Source organism: Schistocerca gregaria, chromosome 7 (assembly GCF_023897955.1).
Source record: "Schistocerca gregaria isolate iqSchGreg1 chromosome 7, iqSchGreg1.2, whole genome shotgun sequence".
NCBI classification, from domain to species: domain Eukaryota; kingdom Metazoa; phylum Arthropoda; class Insecta; order Orthoptera; family Acrididae; genus Schistocerca; species Schistocerca gregaria.
Window position 1 is genome coordinate 475,254,406 of NC_064926.1, and position 17,694 is coordinate 475,272,099.

Sequence of the window (17,694 nt, forward strand, 5' to 3'; positions counted from 1 at the left end):
TTCAGCGTTTTTCTCTGCGCGTATCGAACACCAGCGCCGCTACAGTACTCTTCGAATCATGTGGTGAAATGTGTCATTACAAACCACGAAATCTTTTTTCGGTTTCAAGACTATGCACTGTTTCTGGAAGATAATTCGCCCCAATCCATATCTGATTGAAAACATTCGTAACGTTGGTTATGTAAATGTTTATGGTTGCCTACATATTATACTGAGTGGTTATAATTAAAGTGTAGCTGTTCACAGAGGTTCAGTGTAGGCTGTGATCGATTTGCTGCTAAACCGATTTATGCTGGAAAAAAATTAGTTCCAATTTTGGCCACCAGGTGCAAATATGGCTTAGTGAATGCAAGAAAGAGGCATAGAAATGCTTTCATATGTAACCTATTAGAGACTAGACGTGGCCAGAAAAGATCAAACAAATGAGAAAAATATAGTGATAATTTTACTATTAACCACTACTTACACAGCTTCTTCAATACGAGCTGAGACGCTGTAGAGTGGCAGATTAGCACCTGGTGGCCAAAAGGAGAAATAATTTTTTCAGCTTAAATCGGTTCCGCATTAACTCATTAGCATGTCTACAAAGTTTCGCTGTCATACGACAATTACAGCCCACACAGGACCTCCGTAAGTGCACTTTAATTAACAAAATGAAACGTTCTCGGACAAGACTTCCAAATGCAAATAACAATGAAATCTTTCAGCAACAAAATAATCAAAGAAGTGAGTAACGTTGGAGTAAAGCTAAGTAAAGCGACTCTTTGCCTCAGGAACGTCGATTCGCGAGGTCCAGCTAAAGTCAGACAATAATGCTGTTTTCCAGTTACCTGGATAACGTTTTCCATTTGTGAAAGGTCTTGCTGAAACGGTGCTCCATGTTCGTCACTAATGGCTCCAAGATTATCCTGGAAGATGCCTTAATGATCAGCTACTGACAGCACCATTCTCAGGATGCACTGTAATTGGCAATTCTTCACTGTGACATGCAGCCCATGTATAAGATGGTGAATTGCACTGTTTTGTTTGTTTTGGAGGCGATCTATCTATTTCTGTCAGACAAAAATAACAGTCAAATGTGTTGTGCGGTGGCTCCCAGAAAATCATGGGAACATAACAAGGACGTATACACACAGTCCTTTAAAGTAGCCTGTCAGGAGTGTAGCACATGACGAACAGCTTATTGGGTCACCAAATTCTCACCCTGATCGCCAGTTTCACACCCGATATAAAGTTTGTAGCATGTCTTTACGACAGCGTTAAGTTTCAGTTTTGAGTGTTCAGAAGTAACTCTCCACAGATATAACAAAAATAATTTGTTTTGTTTACACAGGAACGAGCACTTCTTCTTATGGACTAACATAAAACACATACCACAAACTTTCACCAGCTTAAGAGAACAAACAGGCACTTCTAACAACTGTCAGCATTCTCATTTCTGAGATGCAAGTGACAACAAACACAACGCGGTTCTCCGTGTTCAATCACGGCTCATCGACAGTGCTGCCAAACCACATACACTTTCTGGAGACAGATTTTTGAACTGAGGATCGAGCGTGGTGATACTCCCTTGTAGGTATTCCCATTATTTTCCTACAGTTAAATATGCAGAAAATTTGCGTTACACTACAGGAGAGTAACCAATACGCAGCGTTTTCAAGGATTTCGGTAGACAGAGGGTAGACTTTCATAAAAATAAATTAACTCGAAATAAAAAAACTTATTTCGTTTTCGAATTCAGCACCGACGAAAAACAACACCATTCACATTCCTTCTAACAAACGTGTTGTTGACCAAACCACCGCTGAGTCGCCGCCTTCAGGCAAGCGTGTGGTCGCCAAGGTGTCGACGATTGCGTAAAGTTGCGTTGCAGCAAGCAAAGTTGAACATCCGCGGCTGCTGCAGCGGGCTGGTTTGCGGACCTCCGTCCGCGGTGAGTACCTGCGAGCGCCAGCACCGGCCGCCGCCTCCAGAAGCGCGGCATCGCCGCCTCCGCCTGCGCCGCCCCCGCCGCCGCTTCCGCTGCGTCCGCGCCTGCCTCCAGCTCGGCCGATGTTCGGCGCAGCACTGGCTTCGGCCGCTTGCGGCGCGCCGCTCAGCACCTCGCCAGGCCGTCGGCTCGTGACCTTGGCGGCAAACCAGCACGGGCACGCCTCGTGGCGTGCGTATCCCTCCGCGACAAAACTGGTGAGAAACGACGCCTCCTGGTCACTCACTGCAGGGCACCCGAGTACAGCCGTGCTGAGGTGACCACGCGTCTCTGGCACAACCGTTAAAGCTTCGGTACCTCCCCATCCCTTCCTCCCCTCCAACCTACCCCCCACCCCCCACCCCACAGTAAAACTACCTGCCTTCCTGCGCGGCGCAAATCCGTGGTTAACGGCCCCTTCGTCAGAGATACATTTCAGTAAAAAGCGTTTTATTTTTGTTACTAGGAAACCTCACCTAGATTTTCTTCTTGTAAAACTCTGCAGGTTTCAGGACACAGGAGACTTCTGAATAATCTAAAATTCGATTTTTTACAAAATTATTAAATTATATAGTATTTTCTGATTGCACTGATGTGGAGGGTGCTCTAAATTCCCCTTACAAATTTCTAGGACTTGTAGACGGGACTGAGTAGATAATACCGGGTGACCAAAAAGTCAGTATAAATTTGAAAACTGAATAAATCACGAAATAATGTAGATAGAGAGGTACAAATTGACACACATGCCTGGAATGACATGAGGTTTTATTAGAACAAAAAAAGATACAAAAGTTCAAAAAAATGTCTTAACAGATGGCGCTTCATCTGATCAGAATAGCAATAATTAGCATAACAAAGTAAGACAAAGCAAAGATGATGTTCTTTACAGGAGTTGCTCAATATGTCCACCATCATTCCTCAACAATAGCTGTAGTCGAGGAATAATGTTGTGAACAGCAGTGTAAAGCATGTCCAGTGTTATGGTGAGGCATTGGCATCGGATGTTGTCTTTCAGCGTCGCTAGACATGTCGGTCGATCACGATATACTTGCGACTTCAGGTAACACCAAAGCCAATAATCGCACGGACTGAGGTCTGGGGACCTGGGAGGCCAAGCATGACGGAAGTGGCATCTGAGCACACGATCATCACCAAACGACGTGTGCAAGAGATCTGTCGGACATTTTATGAAATTTGTTTCTTCTTTGGTTCTAATAAAAACCCTATGTCATTCCAAGCATGTGTGTCAATTTTTACCTCTCTATCTACATTATTCCGTGGTTTATTAAGTTTTCAAATTTATACTGACTTTTTGATCACCTGGTATTTTCGATTGGAAGTGAAACATGGACGGTAAATAGTTTGGACAAAAAGAGAATAGAAGCTTTCGAAATGTGGTGCTACAGAAGAATGCTGAAGATTAGATGGGTAGATCACATAACTAATGAGGAAGTATTGAATAGTATTGGGGAGAAGAGAAATTTGTGGCACAACTTGACCAGAAGAAGGGATCGGTTGGTAGGACATGTTCTGAGGCATCAAGGGATCACAAATTTAGTATTGGAGGGCAGCGTAGAGGGTAAAAATCGTAGAGGGAGACCAAGAGATGACTACACTAAGCAGATTCAGAAAGATGTGGGTTCCAGTGGTTTCTGGGAGATAAAGAAGCTTGCACAGGATAGAGTAGCATGGAGAGCTGCATCAAATCAGTCTCAGGACTGAAGACCACAACAACAACAACAACAACAACACCATGTCCAGAAATGTACGAGGGTCACTCCAAAAGAAATGCACACAATTTTTTTGTAAATCCATCTTTTATTCTACATGTTTGAAAGTTTTACAGTGTGTAGATACATCCTTTAGGAACAATATTTTCATTTCTCTACATAATTTCCATCCCTCTCAACTGCCTTACGCCGTCTTGGAACCAGCGCCTGTATACGCGCACGCTAAAATTCTGGACCAACCTGTTGGAGCCAGTGTTTGGCAGCGTACACAGGGGAGTCATCATCTTCAAACCTTGTTCCACGAAGAGAGTCGTTGAGTTTCCCGAAGAGATGATAGTCACATGGAGCCAGGTCAGGACTGTAAGGCGGGTGGTTCAGTGTTGTCCATCCGAGTTTTGAGATCACTTCCATGGTTTTTGACTGACATGTCCAACATCCTGATTTTGCCGATGTGGTCAAACACGACTCAGTCGAGCTTGAAGTTTCTCCAGTGTTGTCATATATATATATATATATATATATATATATATATATATATAAGAATTTATAGTGGTTCCACTTGGCATGATGTCCACAAGCAAGAGTCCCTCGGAATCGGAAAACACCGTAGCCATAACTTTTCCAGCAGAAGGTGTGGTTTTGAATTTTTTGCATGATGCCACTCCATTGATAGCCTCTTCGTCTCTGGTGAAAAATGATAGAATCGTGTTTCATCACCTGTCACAATTCATCCAAGAAAACCGTTTTTCTTGTTTCTTTTTGAGCCACGGTCAACATCCTGGGAATCCACCTGGCACAAACCTTTCTGACAAGGTCTGAATTATTCAGCAAAAACATGTGCATTTTGTTTCTTAAGTATGATTCTGATCAGTTGTGCATAAGGCCATCAGTTCCACAGAACTTAAGTTTTTCTAAGAGAGTAACATAAACTAAATAGTCAAAAGCCTTTGAAAGATCACACAGATACCAGTTAGTGATATATTATTATTTAAGGCTTGTACTATTTGATAAGAGAATGTACAACTAGCAGTCTCAATGGAGTAAACCTACTGGAATCCAAACTGTATAACGGAAACTAAAATTGTTGAGTGCTACTACTCTTGAGAACTTTACTTTTTCCAATATTTTGGAAAAATTGGGCTACAATTATATAAGTCTATCCTGTCATCTTGCTTATGAAGCTGTTTAACAATAGCAAATTTTAACCTATCTGGAAAAATTGCCTCTGGCAGTGAGGCATTGTATGCATCACAAAGGACATTACCTACTGACTCAGAACAACTTTTCAGAATTCTGTTTGAAATTCCTTCTGCTCTACAAGAACATTTGTTTTATAGAAAGTCTATAATTTATTAATTTCAGCAAAGATCGTTGGTGCTAAATTCCGTTCAGTTGGTGCGTTATATCGTCAAAATTACATGATCGTTAGAAGGCCCTGCTCATAATGATCCCAAGGTTCTCGATTAGGAAGAGGTCTGACAACCTTACTGGCCAAGGTAGTGTTTGGCAAGCACGAATACTGGCAGTAGAAACTCTCGCTGTGTGTGAGAGGGCATTATCTTGCTGAAATGTGTACCCAGGATGGCTTGCCATGAAAGGCAACAAGACGGGCCGAAAAATAATGTCGACTTACCGCAGTACTGTAAGATTGCAGCGGCTGTCGACCATAGGAGTCCTGCTATGAAAAAAAATGGCACTCCACGCCATCACTCCAGGTTGTCGGGCTGTATGATGGGCCACAGCCAGGTAGGTGACCTACGGCCGTCTGTGGCCTGAAAGTACACGTCTTTGCTGCTTATCGGAGCTCAATTCGAATCGGAACTCGACGCTGAAGACGATTATACCGTAGTCAATCAGATTCCAGACAGAGGGCGTGTCTGGAGACGCCCCAGAGAGCGGTGCGTTACCAACCTATCGCGTGCCATGTGGCCCAACAGCCAGGAATGATGGTCTGAGATGCCATTTATTTTAGTAGAAGGATACCTTTGTTTGCAACCGCTGCATTCTTACAGCACAGCGGAATGGACGATACTCTATGTCCCAGCTCTTCATGGCAAGCTATCTTGAGCTTACATTTCAGCAAAATAACGCCCGCACGCACACGGTGAGTGTTTCTACTACACGTCTTTGTGGTTCGTCAATTTCACAGAATTTGGCAAGACATCTCTTAGAAGAACATTCAAAAAATAACACATTACCCTATAGAATAACTGCTGGCAGAAGGGCCAGGTGTGGACCAACGCGTAATTGACTTCCTCAAAATGTGAAGCTATTTCTCTAGAATAAATAGTCCAATTTTACTGAAATTGTAATCATTTGTTTGTTTGTACACGAACATTGCATCTACCGATTTTCGTCCCATTCGGATGATTCCTTCGTGGCGTCTTGTCTTAGAGTGTGCTTTTGCCCTCCTGTGACACAAAACGGTCAATGACTCATGGAAAAATATATGCGGTTGCTTACTGAAGCATCATTGTTCCCAAGTGTGCAATCTTTGTGTGAAGTAAGTCGACGGCCAGGAATGTTTTTCTTCAGGACTCGAAAAATATGGAAATCGCATGGGGAGAAATTATGACTGTATGGAGGATTTGTAAGGGCTTTCCAGGGAAATTTCTGCAGATTAGTCGAAACAACAGGCGATCAAGCTCCGGGAAAGTCATCATGACCTTTTCCTCTGGGTCTAAGGCGCTGCAGTCATGGACTGTGCGGCTGGTCCCGGCGGAGGTTCGAGTTCTCCCTTGGCATGGGTGTGTGTGTTTGTTCTTAGGACTGCCTTGCCCTCGTCTCATTGGCTTTCTGGAACATGTCGCCAAATTACTACAGAGCAGAACGTGCACACTTTGCAAAATTGGAGCGCGCGCCGGCCGGAGTGCCGTGCGGTTGTAAGCGCTACAGTCTGGAGCCGGTCGCAGGTTCGAATCCTGCCTCGGGCATAGATGTGTGTGATGTCCTTAGGTTAGTTAGGTTTAATTAGTTCTAAGTTCTAGGCGATTGATGTCCTCAGAAGTTAAGTCTCATAGTGTTCAGAGTCATTTGAACCATTTGGAGCGCGCCATCAAGTCCAGATACCAACGAACGTTGAATAACGACATTATTCTGTTGCAGGATAATGCTCGCCCAATGTAGCCATGTTTATTTTAACTTCGCTGCAGAAAGAAATGGTTCAAATGGCTCTGAGCACTATGGGACTTAACTTCTGAGGTCATCAGGCCCGTAGAACTTATAATTATTTAAACCTAAATGGTTCAAATGGCTCTGAGCACTATGGGACTCAACTGCTGTGGTCATTAGTCCCCTAGAACTTAGAACTACTTAAACCTAACTAACCTAAGGACATCACACACATCCATGCCCGAGGCAGGATTCGAACCTGCGACCGTAGCAGTCGCACGGTTCCGGACTGCGCGCCTAGAACCGCGAGACCACCGCGACCGGCTATTTAAACCTAACTGACCTAAGAGCATCACACACTGTAAGTAGGCTGTTTAGGTTTTTTATATTGGTATCGCCACGTAGCGCTCTGTATGAAAATCACTGGCTATGCTGTGTGCAGTCTGTAGCTGGGTGGCATTGTTGTAATACTCGCCACTGTAGTGTTGGGCAGCTGGATGTTAACAGCGCGTAGCGTTGAGCAGTTGGAGGTGAGCCGCCAGCAGTGGTGGATGTGGCGGAGTTTTGAAATTTGTAAGACTTGATGTCATGAACTACTATATATATATATATATATATATATTATCATTTTTGAACAATATTGAGGTAGATACATTGTTTGTTCTCTATCAAAATCTTTCATTTGCTAACTATGCCTATTACTACTTAGTGCCTTCCGTAGTTTGAATCTTTTATTTAGCTGGCAGTAGTGGCGCTCGCTGTGTTGCAGTAGTTCGAGTAACGAAGATTTTTGGTGAGGTAAGTGATTTGTGAAAGGTATAGGTTAATGTTAGTCAGGGCCATTCTATTGTAGGGATTTTTGAAAGTCAGATTGCGTTGCGCTAAAAATATTGTGTGTCAGTTTAAGTACAGTCATGTATAATTTTTCTAAGGGGACGTTTCATATGTCGACCCTTAGCCGAGGATACCTCACTGGAATCTTCTGATTTTTTCTTGTAGTTAGTGTAGCTTTTGTTTATTGCTAGCGCGTAGTTATAGAGAGAATTTCCTTTGTAGTTGTAGTCTTTCATTGTTGTTCAGTAAAACAGGTGTGGCATGCATGTAGATTTGCATCAAGTATTTCGCAGCTGCGCTTGCAATTAACTATATATTATTTTCGGTGCTATGTTAATGTGTTCTCTTATTTTTGCTCTTCAAATTGTGCTTTTCTGTGTTGTCGTGTGAAATATTGTGACAATAATGGCGTGTGGAAAACGTAATACTAGGCTCCAAAGTAAACTGAGAAATGACAGTGAAGGCGAAAGCAGTGTGTTAGCGCCACCGAGTAATGAATTAACTAATGTTCAAAGTAGTAATTTGGTAATTGTACATAGGGAAATGGAGCGGGCTGTAAACAGTGGTGTAGACAGTGAAACAATTAGTGAACAGGGAAGCATTATCTATCGATCGGTCGGCAACAGCTTGCCTCATGAATCCGAAATGACAGGACACAATCTTGCAAATACTGTAGATTCAGGTTTTGCGTCCTCACCATTTTCTCAAATAAGTCAAGACACATTTTCTGATTTTCAAACTGCGAATATTGTCGGTTCAAATGCATTGCCGAATAGCACTGAGAAACATGTTTCAGTCACCAGTGCATTGTTATTACAATTAATACAACAAATGGGACAAAAGCTTCAAAAGTTCGACACAATGGAACAAAATCTTCAAAAGTTAGACACAATGGAACAAAATGAGAGACAAACACAGCAACAGTTAGACACAATGGAAGAAAATCAGAGACAAACACAGCAAAAGCTTCAGAAGTTAGACACCACACTTGAACAAACACGTGAAGATTTAACTACTGAGTTACATAACATTGAATCGAAATATCAAAAAGTCTGTAATGACGTAAAAACACAGATTTGTGAGCATTTTGAACCTATTTTTTTCGCGGCATGACAATGCATTACAGAATCACGAAGCAGCCATAAAAGAACTGCAAACTATTGTTCATGAAAATCATGAGACCTTGCAAGCTAAAATTGACTGAGTTGCATCTACCGATTCGGTTACGCAAATTGCAAAAACTCAAGAAAACTTAAAGGACACAGTAGATACTCTGAAAATTGGTTCAGAAAGACACATGGAGGAAATTAGTTCATTATTAGAGAAAGTAGTTGAACTTTCGGATCAGCTAAATAATTTATCTACAAAGGTAGATGATAATCTGAATGACACAAAACGAGTAGTCTTCAGTGACACAGAAGAGTTCGAACAAATTAGGAAATTCAAACAAAATCCGAATCAAATTAATACGCAACACCAAAGAGAAATCCGGGAAGTACAAGATCAGCTGACACAGGTAATACAAGAATTACGTATTTCAGAGGACACTCGCGCTCCAATACGGGAAGAGGGACATAGAAATACGGAACAGCCACAAAATAATAACACAGACCACTTCGGAAATTACGAAAGAAATTGGCAAGGTACACCGAATTTTGAGATGGAACCGCCGAAACGACGTAAAAATGACCGACATGCGACTCGCCGACATGATGATTTTGATTATAAGCTGTTCATTACTACACGTAAATTCAAAACATTTAAGAATTCTGGCAACGACATACATCCACAAGGGTGGCTTCATCAATTCTCTCATTGTTTTCCTCCCAACTGGTCATTAGAATACAGATTAGAATTTATGTGTGGCTACTTAGAGAATGAACCAGCTGTAAGAATGCGATCGGTCATTCACGATTGCCACAGAGAAGGAGAATTTTACCATGCTTTCCTCTCAGCATATTGGTCTCAAGCCACACAATACCGAGTAAAACGTGGCATCATAATGATGAAACATTTCGAACAATCTGAATTTTCCAGTCTTGTGAAATATTTTGAAGACATGTTGCACAAGAACCAGTACCTGTCAAACCCATACAGCCCCTCAGAACTCATCCGCATTTGCTTAATCAAATTACCTGAACATTTAAGGCATATTATTTTGGCAGGCCGTTGCAAAGATGATATTGAAACTTTTCAGGGACTCTTACAAGAATTAGAAATTGACACTGACAATCGCGGAACGCGAAAACAGGAACTCAACAATTACAGATCACATCCGTCGCAATTCCGCGATGAAAGAAATAATAACTGGACACGACAAGGCTATTCTCACAACACAAATCGTGACCAAAACAGACACCACCCGTATGACAACCGTTGGCAGAGTAGTAATAATTACAGGGAAAGATCACCTCTCCGCGGTAATGACTATCACAGAGACAATCAGAGAAACAGACAATATGGGAACCATAATAAATATTATCAGGGGAGACAGAATAACTTTAGACGCAACGGTCCAGCGCGCAGTTACGATTCAGGGAGAAATTCTCCACCACATGACCGACAAATAACAAACTATGTAAACTACGGACAAAACGACAGACCTGAATTCCATCAGATCTGGCGAGCTTCAAACAGGGCACGGCCTTTTTGTCAAGGTGAATTTGTAGAAGTTAGGTCTCGTAATCCCAATAACGACGCGCGCCAACAAAGAGACTGACAATGACTCGCACCTCAGACAGCCACATGCGCCGGCTGGCTCAGAGATAAATAACATAGACGCTAACATAAAGAAAAATTCCAGTATTCCTTACCGACGTATACAACATGGTAATTGCTATGAAGTTTAAACTCTGTCCACTAGGAAGAGTAAAGGATTGCACCACATTTCACATTTAAAACCATTTATTGACAGATAATGTGCCTTTTAACTTTGTCTTTGCCATAAAACTTTTCACTTCACATTTCTAGTACAATTTGTCACACTGAGAAACTGTTAACATGCAACAATGTTTTGAAGTTAACTATCCAGTCGAGAACCTAGGGAACATTTTTAAACAGAAATTACGAATGCATTGTTATAGTGAACAGACGACACAGCATTGTTATTTGTACATTCTTGCTTGTTAGTTGCACGATTACGTAACGACTATAAGGCTCACATACTTAGAATATTTACCGGTACTGCTAATGAGATTTCAATGCCACATTTTGGCTTACTTGAAAATACATTCTGGATTTAAAGTACTTAGTGAGAGATATCAAATGACACAGTGGTTATTTTATTTGACAGCCATACGATTATATCACGACGCTACTAATGAGTGATATAATTTATACACTCCTAGAAATGGAAAAAAAAACACATTGACACCGGTGTGTCAGACCCACCATACTTGCTCCTGACACTGCGAGAGGGCTGTACAAGCAATGATCACACGCACGGCACAGCGGACACACCAGGAACCGCGGTGTTGGCCGTCGAATGGCGCTAGCTGCGCAGCATTTGTGCACCGCCGCCGTCAGTGTCAGCCAGTTTGCCGTGGCATACGGAGCTCCATCGCAGTCTTTAACACTGGTAGCATGCCGCGACAGCGTGGACGTGAACCGTATGTGCAGTTGACGGACTTTGAGCGAGGGCGTATAGTGGGCATGCGGGAGGCCGGGTGGACGCACCGCCGAATTGCTCAACACGTGGGGCGTGAGGTCTCCACAGTACATCAATGTTGTCGCCAGTGGTCGCCGGAAGGTGCACGTGCCCGTCGACCTGGGACCGGACCGCAGCGACGCACGGATGCACGCCAAGACCGTAGGATCCTACACAGTGCCGTAGGGGACCGCACCGCCACTTCCCAGAAAATTAGGGACACTGTTGCTCCTGGGGTATCGGCGAGGACCATTCGCAACCGTCTCCATGAAGCTGGGCTACGGTCCCGCACACCGTTAGGCCGTCTTCTGCTCACGCCCCAACATCGTGCAGCCCGCCTCCAGTGGTGTCGCGACAGGCGTGAATGTAGGGACGAATGGAGACGTGTCGTCTTCAGCGATGAGAGTCGCTTCTGCCTTGGTGCCAATGATGGTCGTATGCGTGTTTGGCGCCGTGCAGGTGAGCGCCACAATCAGGACTGCATACGACCGAGGCACACAGGGCCAACACCCGGAATCATGGTGTGGGGAGCGATCTCCTACACTGGCTGTACACCTCTGGTGATCGTCGAGGGGTCACTGAATAGTGCACGGTACATCCAAACCGTCATCGAACCCATCGTTCTACCATTCCTAGACCGGCAAGGGAACTTGCTGTTCCAACAGGACAATGCACGTCCGCACGTATCCCGTGCCACCCAACGTGCTCTAGAAGGTGTACGTCAACTACCCTGGCCAGCAAGATCTCCGGATCTGTCCCCCATTGAGCATGTTTGGGACTGGATGAAGCGTCGTCTCACGCGGTCTGCAGGTCCAGCACGAACGTTGGTCCAAATGAGGCGCCAGGTGGAAATGGCATGGCAAGCCGTTCCACAGGACTACATCCAGCATCTCTACGATCGTCTCCATGGGAGAATAGCAGCCTGCATTGCTGCGAAAGGTGGATATACACTGTACTAGTGCCGACATTGTGCATGCTCTGTTGCCTGCGTCTATGTGCCTGTGGTTCTGTCAGTGTGATCATGTGATGTATCTGACCCCAGGAATGTGTCAATAAAGTTTCCCCTTCCTGGGACAATGAATTCACGGTGTTCTTATTTCAATTTCCAGGAGTGTATTATTGCTTTTGCGCTGTATCTGCTTTGTATCTGCACAGTTTTTCTGAATTATTCTGGAAAGCAGAATATGTTTTAGTAGTAACTTTTGTGGTATAGCTACAATGAGACAGCCTTTTCCGTAGCAAAACAAAACGTTACAGCACAGTACTTTCTTCAACACGGCAATAAGCGTAATAACTAAGATATCTATACGCAAAGCATTTCACTTTTGTTTATCATGAGGTATGTACAACTATTCGAGAAGCGTTGTCATATTGCAAGTGGGCGGGACGAACAGCGAATGTTTATTTATTGATAATATTGTTAAAATGTGAGTGATATTCACATTTAAGTAACATATGATGTAATAATCAGTAACTTTAGTTATATTATGTTTTTATTGTTATGACTTTCCCTGAGGAAAAGAAAACGATAGCGCTCATTTTTTTTCCACAGTACCTATAATAATTCAGTGGTTGTTAGACAGCGAACATTAATTTTAAAACATTGTGGTTCTCATCTAATAGTTCTGTGTTACCTGTCTATAATTGAGAGTACTTCACCTGAAGACAAAAAAACGACACGACGCGAAGGAATTATCTGAAGGGGTGGAAATCGGTAGCTGTGATATACAGACATAGGAATTATTATAGCATGATATTTTTCGAGAGGAGAGATTCACAAACAGAGCAAATCAGTAACGCAGTCATCTATCTCTGGCCATTATTTGAGATATAAGCAGTTGTTCAGCTTGGCATGGGTTGATAGAGTTGTTGAATGTACCCCTGAGGGATATCGTGCCATAGTCTCTTTAGATGGTGAATTAGATTGTCAGAATACCGTGCTGGTTAGAGGGCTGTGGCCATAATGTTCCAGACGCTCTCAGCTGGGGAGAGATCTGGCGATCCTGTTGGCCAAGGTAGGGTTTGGCAGGCACGAAGACAAGCAGTTGAGACCCTCGCTATGTGTGGAAGGGCACTGTCTTCCTGACACGTAAGCCCAGGATAGCTTCCCATGAAGGGCAACAAAATGGAGCGTAGAATAACGTCGGCGTACCGCTGTGCTGTAAGGGCGGCGCGGATGGCAACCAAAGGGGCCTTGATAGAGTAAAGAAATGGTACCCCAGACAGTCACATACTGGTTGCAGGGTGTATGAAGCTCGGTAGACAGGCTGGTATCTCACAGCTCTCCATAGATGTCCTCGCTGATCGTCGGGGCTCAGTTCGAAGAGGTGCTCATCACTGAAGACAATTTTACTTCGGTCAATGAGCTTCCATACCGAAGATGTGGCTGGGGGCAACCCACACAGCAGCAACGTACCAGCATGGCTGTCGCTCTCCATACAATTAGGAGCGATAGTTGTGCCATTTTTTTCATAGCAGGATCCCTTTGGTTGTCATCCCGGCACCCTTGCAGCACATCCGTATGTCGACGATATTCTATGTCCCGTTTTGTTCCCCTTTCTGGCAAACTCTCCTGGGCTTCCATTTTAGCAAGATAATGCCTGCTCGCAAAGGTGAATGTTTGTACTGCGAATCTTCGTACTTGCCAAACTCTGCCTTGACCAGCAAGGTAGCCGGATCTCTCCCCATTGAGATTATTTGGAGGATTAAGGGCAGAACCCAGCAATCATCTCGGGAGTTTGAGGATCTTAGCGCCAACTTGACAGAATTTGGACTACACTCCTGGAAATGGAAAAAAGAACACATTGACACCGGTGTGTCAGACCCACCATACTTGCTCCAGACACTGCGAGAGGGCTGTACAAGCAATGATCACACGCACGGCACAGCGGACACACCAGGAACCGCGGTGTTGGCCGTCGAATGGCGCTAGCTGCGCAGCATTTGTGCACCGTCGCCGTCAGTGTCAGCCAGTTTGCCGTGGCATACGGAGCTCCATCGCAGTCTTTAACACTGGTAGCATGCCGCGACAGCGTGGACGTGAACCGTATGTGCAGTTGACGGACTTTGAGCGAGGGCGTATAGTGGGCATGCGGGAGGCCGGGTGGACGCACCGCCGAATTGCTCAACACGTGGGGCGTGAGGTCTCCACAGTACATCGATGTTGTCGCCAGTGGTCGGCGGAAGGTGCACGTGCCCGTCGACCTGGGACCGGACCGCAGCGACGCACGGATGCAGGCCAAGACCGTAGGATCCTACACAGTGCCGTAGGGGACCGCACCGCCACTTCCCAGCAAATTAGGGACACTGTTGCTCCTGGGGTATCGGCGAGGACCATTCGCAACCGTCTCCATGAAGCTGGGCTACGGTCCCGCACACCGTTAGGCCGTCTTCCGCTCACGCCCCAACATCGTGTAGCCCGCCTCCAGTGGTGTCGCGACAGGCGTGAATGTAGGGACGAATGGAGACGTGTCGTCTTCAGCGATGAGAGTCGCTTCTGCCTTGGTGCCAATGATGGTCGTATGCGTGTTTGGCGCCGTGCAGGAGAGCGCCACAATCAGGACTGCATACGACCGAGGCACACAGGGCCAACACCCGGAATCATGGTGTGGGGAGCGATCTCCTACACTGGCCGTACACCTCTGGTGATCGTCGAGGGGACACTGAACAGTGCACATCCAAACCGTCATCGAACCCATCGTTCTACCATTCCTAGACCGGCAAGGGAACTTGCTGTTCCAACAGGACAATGCACGTCCGCATGTATCCCGTGCCACCCAACGTGCTCTAGAAGGTGTAAGTCAACTACCCTGGCCAGCAAGATCTCCGGATCTGTCCCCCATTGAGCATGTTTGGGACTGGATGAAGCGTCGTCTCACGCGGTCTGTACGTCCAGCACGAACGCTGGTCCAACTGAGGCGCCAGGTGGAAATGGCATGGCAAGCCGTTCCACAGGACTACATCCAGCATCTCTACGATCGTCTCCATGGGAGAATAGCACCCTGCATTGCTGCGAAAGGTGGATATACACTGTACTAGTGCCGACATTGTGCATTCTCTGTTGCCTGTGGTTCTGTCAGTGTGATCATGTGATGTATCTGACCCCAGGAATGTGTCAATAAAGTTCCCCCTTCCTGGGACAATGAATTCACGGTGTTCTTATTTCAATTTCCAGGAGTGTATATCCCTCAGAGGACTAGGAGAAATAAAGTTAATTGTTGGGTGTTATTACCGGCCACCAGGTTTCAGTTCTAGAATCATTAAAAGGGAGTCTACACTCTGTATCGCAGAAGTACCCGGATCATGCTATATTAGTCGGAGGCGACTTCAACCTACCTAGTATAGACTGGGATGTCTATGGATTCATTACAGGTGGTACAGACAAGCCGTTGTGTGAATTACTTTTGAACACATTGTCCGAAAACTGTCTTAAGCAGCTAAATCGACACCCAACACGTAATGGAAATATTTTAGATCTGGTAGCCACGAACAGACCAGACCACATCGACGGCGTCAGTGTTGAGACAGGGATTAGTGATCATGATGTTGTCATTAGTTACGAAAGTTAAAAAGTCGGTCAAGAAGGTTAGGAGAGTATTCTTACTAGAAAGAGCAGATAAACAGTTGTTAGCATCCCACTTAATAAATGAATCGACTTCATTTACTTCCGGTGCGATGGACGTGGAAGAATTATGGGCAAATTTTAAACACATTGTAAATCACACATTGGACAAGTATGTGCCGAAAAAGTGGGTTACGGACGGAAAAGACCCACCGTGGTTTAACAGCGCAATTCGGAGAATGCTCAGGAAGCAAAGATAGTTGCACTCGCGGTACAAGAAAGATCGGGAGAAAGAGGGCAGGCAAAAGTTAGTAGAGATTCGTGCTGCTTTAAAAAGAGGGATACCCGAAGCATTCAACCACTACCACCGTCATACCTTAGCAAAAGATCTTGCTGAAAACCCAAGGAAATCCTGGTCTTACGTAAAATCGGTAAGCGGGTCGAAGGCTTCCATCCAGTCACTCACTGTCCAGTCTGGCCTGGTAACGAAAGACAGCAAAACGAAAGCTGAAATTTTAAATTCAGCGTTTGAGAAATCTTTCACGCTGGAAAATCGTACAAACATACCGCCGTTTGAGTCTTGTACGGATTACCGTATGGAGGACATAGTAATAGTCATCACTGGGGTTGTGAAGCAACTGAATGGGCTGAAAATAAATAAATCGCCAGATCCTGATGGAATTCCAATTCGGGTTTACAGAGAGTACTCTACTGCATTGGCTCCTTACTTAACTTGCATTTGTCGCGAATCTCTTGCCCAACGTAAAGTCCCGAGCGACTGGAAAGAAGCGCAGGTGACGCCTGTATATAAGAAGGGTAGAAGGACGGATCCTCAAAATTACAGAACATATTTTCAGTTCGAATATAAAGAATTTCCTTGAGACAGAGAAGTTGCTGTCCATGCATCAGCACGGCTTTAGAAAGCATCGCTCCTGCAAAACGCAACTCGCCCTTTTTTCACATGATATCTTGCGAACCATGGGTGAAGTGTATCAGACGGATGTCATATTCCTTGACTTCCGGAAAGCGTTTGACTCGGTGCCCCACTGCAGACTCCTAATTAAGGTACGAGCATATGGGTTTGGTTCCCAAGTATGTGAGTGGCTCGAAGACTTCTTAAGTAACAGAACCCAGCACGTCGTCCTCGATGGTGAGTGTTCATCGGAGGTGAAGGTATCATCGGGAGTGCCAAATGGAAGTGTGGTACGTCCACTTTTGATTTCTATCTACATAAATGATCTTTTGGATAGGGTGGATAGCAATGTGCGGCTGCTTGCTGATGATGCTGTGGTGTACGGGAAGGTGTCGTCGTTGAGTGACTGTAGGAGGATACAAGATGACTTGAACAGGATTTGTGATTGGTGTAAAGAATGGCAGAAAACTCTAAATACAGATAAATGTAAATTAATGCAAGTGAATAGAAAAAATAATCCCGTAATGTTTGAATACTCCATTAGTAGTGTAGCGCTTGACACAGTCACGTCGATTAAATACTTGGGCGTAACATTGCAGAGCGATATGAAGTGGGACAAGCATGTAATGGCAGTTATGGGGAAGGGGGATAGTCGCCTTCGGTTCATTGGTAGAATTTTGGGAAGATATGGTTCATATGTAAAGGAGACCGCTTATAAAACACTAATACGACGTATTCATGAGTACTGCTCGAGCGTTTGGTATCCCTATCAGGTCGGATTGAGAGAGGACATAGAAGCAATTCAGAGGCGGGCTGCTAGATTTGTTACTGGTAGGTTTGATCATCATGCGGGTGTTACGGAAATGTTTCAGGAACTCGGGTGGAAGTCTCTAGAGGAAAGGAGGCGTTCTTTTCGTGATCGCTACTGAA

General features: G+C 44.7%; 1 protein-coding gene across 1 annotated transcript in view; it reads right to left on the reverse strand.

Moving 5' to 3' along the window:
- LOC126281269 (beta-1,3-galactosyltransferase 4-like) overlaps positions 1 to 2,064 on the reverse strand; it is a 257,169-nt gene extending 255,105 nt beyond the window's left edge. Inside the window, exon 1 of the mRNA XM_049980092.1 lies at positions 1,942 to 2,064. Within this exon, the coding sequence (XP_049836049.1) occupies positions 1,942 to 1,984 (43 nt within the window). The 5' untranslated portion in view covers positions 1,985 to 2,064. The remainder of the gene's footprint in view (positions 1 to 1,941) is intronic.
- Positions 2,065 to 17,694: the final 15,630 nt, after the last annotated feature.